Source organism: Scyliorhinus torazame, chromosome 3, assembly GCF_047496885.1.
Source record: "Scyliorhinus torazame isolate Kashiwa2021f chromosome 3, sScyTor2.1, whole genome shotgun sequence".
NCBI lineage: Eukaryota > Metazoa > Chordata > Chondrichthyes > Carcharhiniformes > Scyliorhinidae > Scyliorhinus > Scyliorhinus torazame.
The window spans coordinates 111684961-111700472 of NC_092709.1; the positions used below are offsets into that span (position 1 = coordinate 111684961).

Consider the following 15512-nt stretch of genomic DNA (forward strand, 5'->3'; position numbering starts at 1 on the left):
ATCAAGTAATCATCTTTATGCATTCTGGCCTGCTGGGCTCCAGGCCTGCGCATTGTTGAGGAATCATGCATGCGCGGACCAGCCGGCATTCTGAAAGCCGGTGGTGGCCAACATTTTCAAAAGCCATTCGTGCTGTTGGGCACTACTACTTCCAGCGATCAGGAACGCCGCAACACATGTTCCCACGATTGGGAACATCGCAAGGCATGTCCTCGCGGCCCCCCGACACCCGCCTGCGACCCACCCGCGGGTCGTGACCCTGGGTTTGAAAATGACTGATCTACATTGATGCACCTCATTCACCTGAGCTATTTGCCTTCTTCCCTTTTATGTTGGTGTTTGTATTAATCTCTACCTAAGGCTGGATTGTATTCCATCATGTGTCCTTCCTGGATGTGTCCTTTGCAACACTAACTATTAACTCTTGTTTTACGAGAGACTGGCCTCTGACCTTCCTCAATGTTAACATTTATTGTTTAAGTTCTGAAAAAGTATTACCACAGTTAGAACGCTGAAGTTCTACAGTTTAATATTTATTTAGATACATTTTCTTAAGCTCTGATTTTATAATTTTGGTGTTCAACACTGATGGTAGCCCACTTTTTAAAAATTCTGTAATGTTGGTGTAAAATAACTGATCAGAAAATCTCTACACTTTAAAGCATAAATCAGAAAGAAAAATGCAAGGTCACACTGAATTGTGACAACATTTCTTAGCGTTGTTATTCTGTAATTTTCTAGATAATGAAGCTCTTTTTATAAAAGTGGAATTATTTAACTCTGGCTTTCTACTGCAATATGTATTATTCTCGAAAGATAGACAAATGGCCCTTGGGCGTCTTAACTATTAGGTCTGTAAGGGATACATTAATGTCCTTGATTGCTTTCCGTGTGTGACAACGCCCCCATCCCCTAACCAAAAGTAAATCCTGTCTCCTTAGGAAGTTTTGCTGTTCAGCATTCATGCTTGATGGGCCAGCTAGAGATCAGAAAAATGGCATGTTTCCTTTATTAATTTTTTAAAACTGTTAATTTTTGATGAGTAGATTCTAAATTGCTTTTGTTTTCTAATGCAGGAATGGGTTGGACAAGTGGAAATCAGTGCTCTTTCACTCATGTACAAGTAAGACCGCTGTGGATATTTATTTTACTGAAAATATTTTGTACCTTGTAGAGTTGGACATTTTTACTTCCTATTTGGTTCATAGTAACTAGGAAGCATACCAAAAGAAAGAACTTACATTTTATATGCCTTTCATGTCCAAAGGGCATTTTGAATATGTTGCAACCGATCAATGTCTGAACAGGGCCTTGATTTAACCCGTCATTCAAAAGGTAGCATCTCTTTGACAGTGCCAGTCTAGACTAGGTTGCTGAACACCTGAAGGGTCTTGGGACATGGCTATTTTCTGAGTAATTGATTTTCCATATTTTTTTAATTCTTTGGATGTGGGTGTTGCTGGCTGGGCCAACTTTAATTGCCCTTGAACTGATGGCCAAGCCATTTCAGAGGACATTTAAGGGTGGATGTAGATCTGGAGTCAGGTAAGCATTTTCTTAACAAACTAGATGGTTTTACGACAATTCTAGATCTTTTATTGAATTCAAATTTCACTGTCTGCCATGGTGAAATTCGAACCAGTCTCCCAGAGCATTACCCTGGATGTCTGGATTACTAGCCCAGGGACAATACCACTATGCCCCAATCTTCCCATCAATACGCAGCATTTATAGCAAGCATGTTTTTGTGAACACTTTTCCCGCAATACACAGTGACCATGGTGTAAAATCATCAATGAAAACAGATTTAACAACTCTACCTAGCCATAGTGCCATGAACACCCATGTAGAGCAGCTTGAATGTCATTATTTCAGTCCAGATGTTAACCCATAAATCCACATAATTCCAAATCTGTCAAAGATGTGATTAGACCATGAATGAATCTTAATTCATCTGTCTGCTGCACTAACTCTTCCGTCATGGCATTTAATTATATTTAAAATGTTTTATTTTATATATTGTATTCAGGCATTTATATCAACAAACAAATCAGGGCAGAAGCAAAATTGGACAACATAATAAATAACCGGTCTCAATTGGGAACACCTCACTTTTTCCCATGTTCAGCTTGTACCCGGAGAACCGACCAAAGTCCTCCAATGTCCCCTAATGGCCCCAAAATATATAACAACGGCATACAACAAAACCCTGTGGCCATAGCCAATGGCTGTATAGGCAAGGCAAAAAGCAACAGGGAGAGCGAGCACATGTGCCATATCCCATGGTGCAATTCGAAATATCCCAAACTCACCTGGTACGTCCGAACACTTGCGACCGCCGCCCTATACTGCAACTGGACCAGTCCACGGATATTCCCACTCCGCCCGGTCGAAGGCCTTCACCTATTCCATCGCCACTTCCACTTCCTGCCCCTCTGGGAGCATCATAATCACATTAAGCAACCTCCTCATATTTGCCAACAGCTGCCTCTTCATGGGACTAGGCAGGGATATCCTATGCCCCTCCTGCTGTTTGCACTCACGATTGAGCCGTTGGCCATCGCATTAAGAAGTTCGCATCGGGTGTCCTTATATGCCGATGATTTGCTGCTATACATGTCGGAACCGAGTGTGTCGATAGGGGGGATATTGGAGCTGCTTCGAGTGTTTGGGTCTTTCTCGGGGTACAAATTAAATCGAGACAAGAGTGAATATTTTGTGGTTGTCCCCGCCGGGGGTGGGGGCAGGGATGGGGGGGGCTGCCGTTCTGTAGGGCAGGGACTCACTTTAGGTACCTGGGGATGCAGGTTGCCCGGGAGTGGGGGGGCTCCGCCGGTACAACATTTCTAGTTTGGTGGGGAGAGTGAAAGCTGATCTGGCAAGGTGGGATGGTCACCCTCTGTCACTGGCAGGTCAGGTACAGGCGGTTAAAATGAACGTGCTGCCGCGATTTCTGTTTATTTTTCAATGCCTGCTGATTTCCCTGCCAAAGGCTTTTTCCAGAGAGATTGAGGGAAGGATTATTTCGTTCATATGGGGTGGGAAGGTGGCCAGAGATAGAAAGGTGCTGCTACAGAGGGGAAGGCAGGCAGGGGGTTTGGGTCTTCCGAACCTGATGTATTACTACTTGGCGGCGAATGTGGAGAAGGTGCGGAGCTGGGTCAGAGGGGTTGATTCCCAGTGGGTCAGAATGGAGGAGAGTTTGTGCAGGGTGTCGGGATTGAAAGCACTAGCAACAGCGCCGCTCCCGATAGCCCCGGGGAAGTACTCAGGGAGTCCGGTAGTAATAGCTTAATTGGGCAGCACGGTGGCGCTGGTTAGCATTGCTGTCTCATGGCGCTGAGGTCCCAGATTCGATCCCAGCTCTGGGTCACTGTCCGTGTGGAGTTTGCATATTCTCCCCGTGTTTGTGTCGGTTTCGCCCCCACAATCTAAAAATATGCAGGGTAGGTGGATTGGCCATGCTAAATTGTCCCTTAATTGGAAAATATTAATTGGGTACTCTAAATTAAAAAAATTAAAAAAGTAATAGCTTAATTGAGAATTTGGAGGCAGTTTCGCCAACACTTCGGGTTGGGGGCAGGGTCAAGGGAAATGCCGATTCGAGGGAACCACAGATTTGAGCCAGGGAGGTGGGATGGAAATGGGAGGAGAAGGGGATTAAGACACTAAAAGATTTGTTTCTTAGGGGTCGGTTTGCAGGGCTGAAGGAGCTGGAAGCGAAGTATGGGCTGGAGCAGGGGGAAATATTTAGATACATGCAGGTTCGAGATTTTGCCAGAAAGGAGATACAGAGCTTCCCGGTGGAGCCGGCCTCCACATTGCTGGAGGAGGTGCTGACGACAGGGGGACTGGAGAAGGGGGTAGTGTCAGCGGTTTACGGAGCTATTTTGGAAGAGGAGAAGGCACTACTGGAAGGGATCTAAGCAAAGTGGGAGGAAGAGTTGGGAGAGGATATGGAGGAGGGGTTCTGGTGTGAGGTGCTCCGGAGAGTGAATGCCTCCACCTCATGCGCGAGGTTGGGGCTGATGCAGCTGAAGGTGGTATACAGAGCACACCTCACGAGGGCGAGGATGAGCCGATTCTTTGAAGGAATAAAAAATGTGTGTGAGCGTTGCGGGGGGTGGGGGGTGGGGCTTCTAATCATGTCCATATGTTTTGGTCCTATCCAAAATTAGAGAATTACTGGAAGGAGGTTTTTAGGGTAATTTCTAAAGTGGTGCACGTGAAACTGGACCCGGGCCCCCGGGTGGCCATATTCTTGGTGTCGGACCAGCCAGGGTTGGATACGGGTGCGGAGGCAGATGTTGTAGCCTTCGCCTCGTTGATTGCCCGAAGGTGGATCCTGATGGGATGGAGGGCAACCTCTCCACCCTGTGCCCTGGTGTGGTGGGGGGACTTGTTGGAATTCTTGACTCTTGAGAAGGTTAAGTTTGAACTGAGGGGAAGGATGGAGGGGTTCTACAATTCATGGGCATTACTCATCATGCACTTTCAAGAACTGGATAACATCGAAAATTAGTTGTGGGGGTTGGGTGGGAGGGTTGGGGGGAGGAGGCGGTGTGTGTTGATGGTGACTATGGGTGATTCCTGATTCCTTTTTGTCATTTGTTTATGTGAACATGCGGGCTAATGTTTGGGGTTTGGTGGGAGGATGGGATCGTTGTTATTGATATGGGGATCAACATATTTGTTACTGATTATTGTTTGTTGTTGGTGGGTGTAAATTTGGGAGAAAATTTAAAAAAGGAGAATAAAAAATATATTTTAAAAAAACTGCCCCCCTTCACAAACCCCGTTTGATCTTCACCTGTCGTCCCCGGGACACAGTCCTCAATACCCAAAGCCAACAACTTCACCAACAACTTAGTATCCACATCCACACAAAGGATTTTAGGATCCATACTGCTCTGGATCCTTATCTCTCTTCAGTATCAGGGAGGTGGATGCCTGGAGCACCCTCCTCTCCCGAGCCTGATTATATGCCCTCACAGCAGCGGCCGCAGATCCCTCCTCCCAAACTTCTTATAAAACTCCACCGGGAACCCATCCAGACCCAGGACCTTCATTGCCTGCATTGTCCCCATACTCTATATCACCTCCTTCAACCCAATGTGGGGGCCCCAACCCCTGCATCAGCTCCTCGTCCACCCTGGAAACTCCAATCCAGGGCCAGGGGCTCCAACTCCTATACCCTCCTATAAAACTCCTCATCCACCCCCACTGGGTCCATCACCACCCTTTCTGTCCCATCCTTCACTCTGCCAATCTCCCTTGCCGCCTCCTGTTTCCTACGTTGATGGACCAGCACCGTGCTCGCCTTATCCCCATACTTGAATATTGCCCACCTGGTCCTCCGCAACTGGCCTACCGCCTTCCCCGTGGACACCAATCCAAACTCCATCTTTAGCCTCTGCCTCTCCCGCAACAATCCTGTCTCCAGGGCCTCCGAATACCCCCCTGTCCACCCTCAGAATCTCTTCCACAAGCCTTGACGTCTCTGCCCGTTCTGCCTTTTCCCTGTGTACCTGAATCGAATGGCGGCTGTGACCTCCCCCATGTCGTTCAGCTCCACGAACCCTGAAACGGCAGCCCTCACCTCGCACACCTCCTCATCCGCCAATAAACCCACACCCAACCTCCACTGTGGGCGCTGCCCCCCACCCGCCCATCCCCTTCAGCACCGTTGCCAGCGTCGATACCTTCCCCGACCTCTGGCTTGATCAACCGGTGCGAGTCTAGGTCGAGAATCGTCCCCAGCACTCTCCTCATAAACTCCATATCATCCGAGTTTGGGCATAAACATTTACCAGGACCACCAGCCTTTGTTCCAGCTTCCCACTAACCACCATGAACCCCACCCCCCGAATCTGCCACTATGTTCCCCACCTCGAAAGCCACCCACTTGTTTGAGATGGGGAACCGCCACGCCCCTCGTCTTCCTGTCCAGTCTTGAATGGAACACCTGCCCTACCCATCCTTTCCTCAGCCTTGCCTGATCCCCTATCTCTAAATTCAGAAAAGCCATGTCTGCCTTCAGCCTCCTGAGGTGCGCGAACATACGTGACCGACTGACCACCCCATTCAGCCCCCTCACATTCCACGTGACTAGTCTGGTTGGGGGCTCCCTGCCCCCCATCTCTGCCGATCAACCATATCCCTTTTTGGGCCAGTCCCTGGCCAGTGTCACGCATCCCTCCAGGCCTACCCTCGGATGTCCGCTGTCACCACTTCCTTTCCCACTGCGCCACAACAACCACACCCGGCTCAGCAACCCCTCCTCCCCAAATCAAACAACCCACCCCCCTCCCCTGCACCAGCCACCTGACCCCCCCCTCCCCCCCCCCCCCCCCCCCCACCCAACCCTCCACTGCGCTCCCGTTAACTAGCCCACCCAGCTAGCATTGCAGCCCTCGCCCAAGGCCTCCCAACCTCCTACACCCCCTGATTTTTTTCCCCCCCCCGCCCCTGCCATCCGCACTTCTTCAGGAAACAAAGAAACAGAAAATGTGCACTCACCCTTGATGCTCCCCGCCCCCAAGCCCAACAAAACGTTTCAAAGAAGAAAAAGCTCTCCAACAACCACCAAAAAGAAACACCTCCTCCAAGTTCAATGTCCTCCTTCTCCTGCCAGTCCACTGTCTCTCAAAAACACCATTGCCTCCTCTTGGGTACCAAAATAGTTTTCTAGATTCTGGAAAGTCACTCAGAGGCGGACCGGATACAAACTTCACCCCCTTCTTGGAGAGGGCAGCCTCGACCTGGTTAAACCCGGCCCTCCTCTTTGCCAGTTCTGCGCTCAGATCTTGGTGCACCTGCAGTTCGTTCCTCTCCCAGGTGCATTTCCTCGTCTGCCTCGCCCACCGAAAAATTCTTCTTGTCAAAGAAGTGGTGCAACGGCAACACCATCGTCCTCAGTGGCTCGCCTGCCTGTGGTGTCCGCATCAGTGCCCTGTGCACTCAGTTGACCTCCAGAGGCTGATCAAAGGCCCCCTCCCCCATCAGCTTTTCTAGCATCTTTGCCACATACGTGCCGGCCTCCGCTTCTTCAATGCCTTTTGGGCATCCCCATGATCCGCAGGGTTTGCCTTCTGGAGCGGTTCTCCAGATCCTCCACCTTCTCCTTCAGCCTCTTTTGGGTCCCCTGCTTCACCCCAACTCGGCCGCCAATGAGTTCCTCACTCCCGCACAGCCTCCTCCACTTTCTGGATTGCCTGGTCCTGGGACTCCAGCCTCTGCTTCACGCGGTCAGTCTCTGCTTTGAGCAGCTGTACCACCTTTGCTAGGTCCTCTAGGGCTTCTCTTCTCTGCTGCCTGAACTTATCATTTAAGAAGCAGCAGCCAGAGCAGTGGTACCACGGCTGGCTCTGATGTTCAGAAGGGAGGGTCAAAGCGCAGAAGAGCAATAGTCATAGGGGACTCTGTAGTCAGGGGCACAGATAGGTGCTTCTGTGGACGTGAAAGAGACTACAGGATGGTATGTTGCCTCCCTGGTGCCAGGGTCCAGGATGTCTCCGAACGGGTAGAGGGCATCCTGAAGGGGGAGAGCAAACAGGCAGAGGTCGTTGTACATATTGGTACTAACGACATAGACAGGAAGGGGCATGAGGTCCTGCAGCAGGAGTTCAGGGAGCTAGGCAGAAAGTTAAAACACAGGACCTCTAGGGTTGTAATCTCAGGATTACTCCCTGTGCCAGTGAGGCTAGAAATAGAAAGATAGAGTAGCTAAACACGTGGCTAAACAGCTGGCGTAGGAGGGAGGGTTTCCGTTATCCGGACCACTGGGAGCTCTTCCGGGGCAGGTGTGACCTATATAAGAAGGACGGGTTGCATCTAAACTGGAGAGGCATAAATATCCTGGCCGTGAGGTTTGCTAGTGTCACACGGGAGGGTTTAAACTAGTATGGCAGGGGGGTGGGCACGGGAGCAATAGGTCAGAAGGTGAGAGCATTGAGGGAGAACTAGGGAATAGGGACAGTGTGGCTCTGAGGCAGAGCACACAGGGTGAAGTTGCTGAACACAGCGGGTCTGGTGGCCTGAAGTGCATGTGTTTTAATGCAAGAAGTATTACGGGTAAGGCAGATGAACTTAGAGCTTGGATTAGTACTTGGAACTATGATGTTGTTGCCATTACAGAGACCTGGTTGAGGGAAGGGCAGGATTGGCAGCTAAACGTTCCAGGATTTAGATGTTTCAGGCAGGATAGAGGGGGATGTAAAAGTGGTGGCGGAGTTGCGCTCCTGGTTAGGGAGAATATCACAGCTGTACTACGGGAGGACACCTCAGAGGGCAGTGAGGCTATATGGGTAGAGATCAGGAATAAGAAGGGTGCAGTCACAATGTTGGGGGTTTACTACAGGCCTCCCAACAGCCAGCGGGAGATACAGGAGCAGATAGGTACACAGATTTTGGAAAAGAGTAAATACAACAGGGTTGTGGTGATGGGAGATGTCAACTTCCCCAATATTGACTGGGACTCACTTAGTGCCACGGGCTTAGACGGGGCAGAATTTGTAAGGAGCATCCAGGAGGGCTTCTTAAAACAATATGTAGGCAGTCCAACTAGGGAAGGGGCTGTACTGGACCTGGTATTGGGGAATGTGCCCGGCCAGGTGGTGGAAGTTTCAGTAGGGGAGCATTTTGGGAACAGTGACCACAATTCAGTAAATTTTAAAGTGCTGGTGGACAAGGATAAGAGTGGTCCTAGGGTGAATGTGCTAAATTGGGGGAAGGCTAATTATAACAACATTAGGCAGGAACTGAAGAACCTAGATTGGGGGCGGATGTTTGAGGGTAAATCAACACCTGACATGTGGGAGGCTTTCAAGTGTCAGTTGAAAGGAATTCAGGACCGGCATGTTCCTGTGAGGAACAAGGATAAATATGGCAATTTTCAGGAACCTTGGATAACGAGAGATATTGTAGGCCTCGTCAAAAAGAAAAAGGAGGCATTTGTCAGGGCTAAAAGGCTGGGAACAGACAAAGCCTGTGTGGAATATAAGGAAAGTAGGAAGGAACTTAAGCAAGGAGTCAGGAGGGCTAGAAGGGGTCACGAAAAGTCATTGGCAAATAGGGTTAAGGAAAATCCCAAGGCTTTTTACACGTACATAAAAAGCAAGAGGGTAGCCAGGGAAAGGGTTGGCCCACTGAAAGATAGGCAAGGGAATCTATGTGTGGAGCCAGAGGAAATGGGTGAGGTACTAAATGAATACTTTGCATCAGTATTCACCAAAGAGAAGGAATTGGTGGATGTTGAGTCTGGAGAAGGGTGTGTAGATAGCCTGGGTCACATTGAGATCCAAAAAGACGAGGTGTTGGGCATCTTGAAAAATATTAAGGTAGATAAGTCCCCAGGGCCTGATGGGCTCTACCCCAGAATACTGAAGGGGGCTAGAGAGGAAATTGCTGAGGCCTTGACAGAAATCTTTGGATCCTCACTGTCTTCAGGTGACGTCCCGGAGGATTGGCGAATAGCCAATGTTGTTCCTCTGTTTAAGAAGGGTAGCAAGGATAATCCAGGGAACTACAGGCCGGTGAGCCTTACGTCAGTGGTAGGGAAATTACTGGAGAGAATTCTTCGAGACAGGATCTACTCCCATTTGGAAGCAAATGGACGTATTAGTGAGAGGCAGCATGGTTTGTGAAGGGGAGGTCGCGCGTCTCACTAACTTGATACAGATTTTTGAGGAGGTCACAAAGATGATTGATGCAGGTAGCGCAGTGGATGTTGTCTATATGGACTTCAGTAAGGCCTTTGACAAGGTCCCTCATGGGAGACTAGTACAAAAGGTGAAGTCACACGGGATCAGGGGTGAGCTGGCAAGGTGGATACAGAACTGGCTAGGTCATAGAAGGCAGAGAGTAGCAATGGAAGGATGCTTTTCTTTTTAAAAAAATATATGTTATTGAAATTTTTTTCCCCTGAGCAACATTTTTCCCGCTTACAAAACAAGCGAAACGATAACAATAACAAAACAGAAATTTTTAACTTTTTAACAATAATAATAATAATACACAAGTAAGAAAACCTCATACTCTATTGACCTATCCTCAACTAAACCTCCTCCCCCCCACCCCCTCCCCCCTGGGTTGCTGCTGCTGGTCATCTGTCTTCCCTCTAACGTTCCCCTAGGTAGTCGAGAAATGGCTGCCACCGCCTGGTGAACCCTTGAGCCGAGCCTCTCAGGGCAAACTTTATCTGCTCCAGTTTAATAAACCCCGCCATATCGTTTACCCAGGCCTCCAGTCCGGGGGGTTTCGCCTCCTTCCACATAAGTAGGATCCTGCGCCGGGCTACTAGGGACGCAAAGGCCACGACATCGGCCTCTTTCGCCTCCTGCACTCCCGGCTCTTCCGCAACTCCAAATAGAGCTAGCCCCCAGCTTGGTTTGACCCGGGCATTCACCACCTGCGAGATCACGCCCGTCACTCCCTTCCAATATCCTTCCAGTGCCGGTTACGCCCAAAACATATGTGCGTGGTTTGCCGGGCTCCCGCCACACCTCCCACATCTGTTCTCCACTCCAAAGAACCTGCTCAATCTTGCCCCCGTTATGTGTGCTCTATGTAGCACCTTAAATTGAATCAGACTAAGCCTGGCGCATGAGGAAGAGGAGTTTACCCTGCTTAGGGCATCAGCCCACATACCCTCTTCTATCTCCTCCCCTAATTCTTCTTCCCACTTTCCCTTTAGTTCTCCCACCGACTCCTCCCCCTCTTCCCTCATCTCTCTGTAAATCTCTGACACCTTGCCCTCTCCGACCCACACCCCTGAAAGCACCCTGTCCTGTATCCCCTGTGTCGGGAGCAACGGAAATTCCCTCACCTGTTGTCTAGTAAACGCCCTCACCTACATATATCTGAAGAAATTTCCCCGGGGTAACTTATACTTTTCCTCCAATGCTCCCAAGCTCGCAAAAGTCCCATCTATAAATAAATCTCCCACCTTCCTAATTCCCAACTGGTACCAGCTCTGAAATCCTCCATCCATTCTTCCTGGGGCGAACCTATGGTTGTTCCTGATAGGGGGACCCCACCAGGGCTCCCCGCACCCCTCTCTGTCGCCTCCACTGTCCCCATATGTTCAGTGTTGCCGCCACCACCGGGTTCGTGGTGTACTTTTTAGGTGAGAGCGGTAGCGGTGCCGTCACCAGCGCCTCTAGACTCGTCCCTTTACAGGACCTTCTCTCCAGTCTTTTCCACGCCGCTCCCTCACCCTCCATCATCCATCTACGTATCATTGCCACATTGGCGGCCCAATAATAATCTCCCAAGTTCGGTAGTGCCAGTCCTCCTCTGTCCCTACTGCGCTGAAGGAACCCCCTCCTTACTCTCAGAACTTTCCCTGCCCACACAAAGCTCGTAATGCTCCTATTTATTTTATTAAAAAAGGTCCTGGTGATTAAAATAGGGAGACATTGAAATACAAATAAGAACCTCGGGAGGACCATCATCTTAATTGCTTGCACCCTGCCCGCCAGCGATAGAGGCTGCATGTCCCACCTCTTGAAGTCCTCCTCCATTTGTTCTACCAGCCGTGTCAGATTAAGTCTGTGCAAGGTTCCCCAGCTCCTAGCGATCTGAATCCCCAAGTATCGGAAGTTTCTTTCCACTTTCCTTAGCGGTAAGCCTTCTATCTCTCTACTCTGGTCCCCTGGATGTATAACATATAATTCACTCTTCCCCATGTTTAACCTATACCCCGAAAATTCCCCGAACCTCCTCAAAATTCGCATAACCTCTATCATCCCCCCCCCGCTGGGCCCGACACGTATAACAATAGGTCATCCGCGTTTAACGAGACTCGGTGTTCTCCCCCTCTCATCACCCCTCTCCTTTTCCTGGAGTCTCTCAACGCCATGGTCAGAGGTTCAATTGCCAATGCAAACAACAATGGAGACAGCGGGCATCCCTGTCTTGTTCCCCTATATAATCGGAAATACTCCGATCTATGTCGACCTGTAACTACGCTTGCCGTTGGTGCCCCATAAAGTAGTCTAACCCAGCGAATAAACCCGTTCCCAAACCCAAACCTCCTTAACACTTCCCATAAATACTCCCACTCCTCCCTATCAAATGCCTTCTCTGCGTCCATTGCCGCCACTATCTCTGCCTCCCCCTCCACAGAGGGCATCATTATCACCGCTAATAGTCGTCGCACGTTAACATTCAATTGTCTCCCTTTTACGAACCCTGTCCGGTCTTCGTGCACCACCCCCGGGAACAGTCCTCTATCCTCGATGGCAGTACCTTTGCCAGCAATTTGGCGTCCACGTTCAATAGTGAAATAGGTCTATACGACCCACACTGCAACGGATCTTTGTCCCTCTTCAAAATTAGCGATATCGTCGCATCCGACATCGTCGGGGGTAGAGTCCCCCCTTCTCTGGCCTCATTGAACGTCCTCGCCAACAACGGGGCCAACAAGTCCACATATTTTTTGTAGAATTCCACCGGGAACCCGTCCGGCCCCGGGGCCTTCCCTGCTTGCATGCTTCCCAGTCCCTTAATAACCTCGTCCACCTCAATCGGCGCCCCCAGGCCTGCCACCGCCTGCTCCTCCACTTTCGGGAACCTCAATTGGTCCAGGAACTGCCGCATCCCCTCCTCTCCCTCTGGGGGCTGAGACCTATACAGTTCCTCATAAAAGGTCTTAAACACCTCATTTATCTTTCCTGCCCTTCGCACAGTGTCTCCCCTTTCATCCCTAATTCCTCCTATCTCCCTCGCTGCTGCCCTCTTTCGCAGTTGGTGCGCCAACAGGCGACTAGCCTTTTCCCCATATTCATACCTCCTCCCCTGTGCCTTCCTCCACAGTACCTCCGCCTTTCTGGTGGTCAGAAGGTCAAACTCGGTCTGGAGTCGTCTCCTCTCCCTGTACAGCTCCTCCTCCGGGGTCTCTGCAAATTCCCTGTCCACCTTTAAAATCTCCCCCAGTAATCTATCCCTTTCCTTGGCCTCTGTTTTCCTTTTGTGGGCCCCAATAGAAATCAGCTCTCCTCTGACCACCGCTTTTAGTGCTTCCCAGACCACTCCCACAGGGACCTCGCCGTCGTCATTGACCTCCAGGTATCTCTCAATACACCCCCTCACTCTTGCACACACTCCCTCATCCGCCATCAGTCCCACATCTAATCGCCAGAGTGTTCTCTGCTCCCTGTCCTCTCCTACTTCCAGGTCCACCCAATGTGGGGCATGGTCCGAAACCGCTATGGCTGAGTATTCAGCTTCTTCCACCCTAGAGATCAACGACCTTCCTAAAACAAAAAAATCTATCCGGGAGTACACTTTATGGACGTGGGAGAAGAAGGAATACTCCCTAGCCCTGGGTCTAAGAAATCGCCATGGATCCACTCCCCCCATTTGGTCCATAAACCCCTTAAGTACCTTGGCCGCTGCCGGCCTTCTTCCAGTCCTTGAGCTGGATCTGTCTAGCCCCGGGTCCAGCACTGTATTGAAGTCCCCTCCTAAAATCAAATTTCCTGCCTCCAGGTCCGGAATACGCCCCAGCATCCGTCTCATGAATCCCGCATCGTCCCAATTTGGGGCATACACATTAACTAACACGACCTCCATTCCCTCCAGCCTACCACTCACCATTACATATCTACCTCCACTATCTGCTACGATGTTCTTTGCTTCAAATGCTACCCGTTTCCCCACCAAAATGGCCACCCCTCTGTTCTTTGCGTCCAGTCCTGAGTGGAGCACCTGTCCCACCCATCCTTTCCTTAGCCTAGCTTGGTCCGCCACCTTTAGGTGCGTCTCTTGGAGCATAACCACGTCTGCCCTTAGTCCTTTCAAATGCGCGAGCGCTCGGGCCCTTTTTATCGGTCCATTTAGGCCTCTCACGTTCCACGTGATCAGCCTCACTGGGGGGCTACCTGCCCCCCTCCCATGTCGACTAGCCATTACCTTCTCTAGGCCAGTCCCATATCTCGCCTCCGCGTTCCCGCTCACTCCCCCAGCGTCGCATTCCGCCCCCGACCACCCACTCTTTAGCCATTTCCTTTTGGATTTCCGCAGCAGCAACCCAGTTGTCCCCCCCCCCACCAAGCTAGATCCCTATCTAGCTTGATTGCTTCCCCCATATCACTTCCGTAAGTCAGCTGACTTCAACTGACCCCGGCTACTCCTGCTCGCTCCTTGACCCCCCCCCGGTGTGAGGGAACTCCCATCCGCTTTGCGCCAGTTTTCCCGCCTTATTCTTTCTGGCGCGGGAACATCCCTTTACCTGACCCGCCTCTTATGGCGCAGCTCCCTTTCCCCTCCCCCTCTCCTTCCCCATTCTCCGACTATGTCCCGCCTTTCCCCCCTCACCGGTGCCCACATTTCCCCAGTGTCCCCCCCCCTTCCCTGTTTACTTCTCGATTAACTTTCACCATCACATTAACAAAAACAATAACAATAACAGCAATAACAGTTCCCTGCAGCATCAGTCCCTCAGTTCCGGTCCAGTTTCTCTTCATTGATGAAGGACCATGCTTCCTCCGCCGTCTCGAAATAATAGTGTCTCTCCTGATACGTGACCCATAGTCTTGCCGGCTGCAGCATCCCAAACTTCACCTTCCTTTTGTGCAAAACCTCTTTGGCTCGGTTGAAGCTCGCCCTCCTTCTCGCCACCTCCGCACTCCAATCCTGGTAGATCCTTACCACAGCATTCTCCCATCTGCTACTCCGCACCTTTTTAGCCCATCTCAGGACCTCTTCTCTGTCCTTAAGGCGGTAGAATCGCACGATTATCGCCCTCGGTGGTTCTCCCGCTTTTAGTCTTCTCGCCGGGATCCGATTTGCCCATTCCACCTCCATGGGGCCCGCAGGGGCCTCAGCACCCATCAGTGAGCTCAGCATCTTACTTGCGTACGCTCCACAGTCCACTCCTTCCACACCCTCCGGGAGACCTAGTGTCCTAAGGTTCTTCCTTCGCGCTCCATTTTCAAGGGCCTCAATCCTGTCAGCACACTTTTTATGAAGTGCCTCGTGCGTCTGAGTCTTAACCGCCAGGCCCAGGACCTCGTCCTCAATACCTGACACCTTCTGCTCCACCACGCGAAGCTCAGTCTCCTGGGTCTTTAAAGTCTCCTTAAGTCCCTCTATTGCCTGTAACATCGGGGTCATTACCTCCTTCTTCAGCAGATCCACGCACCGTCTCACAACCTCGTCCTGCTCAGGTCCCCGTGTCGCCTGCGATTTCTCCGCCGCCATTTTGTTCTCCACTCCCTCTGACCTTGTGGTTGAAGATTCTTCGGGCTGCAGCCGCCGCCGCCGGTTTTTCCCTCCGCCGTTCGGGGGGACTCCCTTCCCACGCACCTCACACCGGGTTTTTCGGCCGGCAAAGTCCCCGTTGGGGCTCTTAAAAGAGCCCGAAGTTCCGTCGGAGTTGGAGCCGCCGAAACGTGCGGCTAGCTCATTCCCGCCGCAACCGGAAGTCAAGGATGCTTTTCTAACTGGAGGGCTGTGACTAGTGGTGTTCCGCAGGGATCAGGGCTGGGACCTTTGCTGTTCGTAATATA

At 50.8% G+C, this 15512-nt stretch overlaps 1 protein-coding gene across 2 annotated transcripts in view; it reads left to right on the forward strand.

Annotated features, from left to right (window-relative positions):
• The window catches only part of otud4 (OTU deubiquitinase 4), a 189761-nt gene that overhangs the window by 63281 nt on the left and 110968 nt on the right, over positions 1-15512 (forward strand). For both annotated transcript variants that reach the window (XM_072496128.1, XM_072496129.1), the window contains one exon: positions 1077-1123. In XM_072496128.1, coding sequence (XP_072352229.1) covers positions 1077-1123 — 47 coding nt within the window. The remainder of the gene's footprint in view (positions 1-1076; positions 1124-15512) is intronic.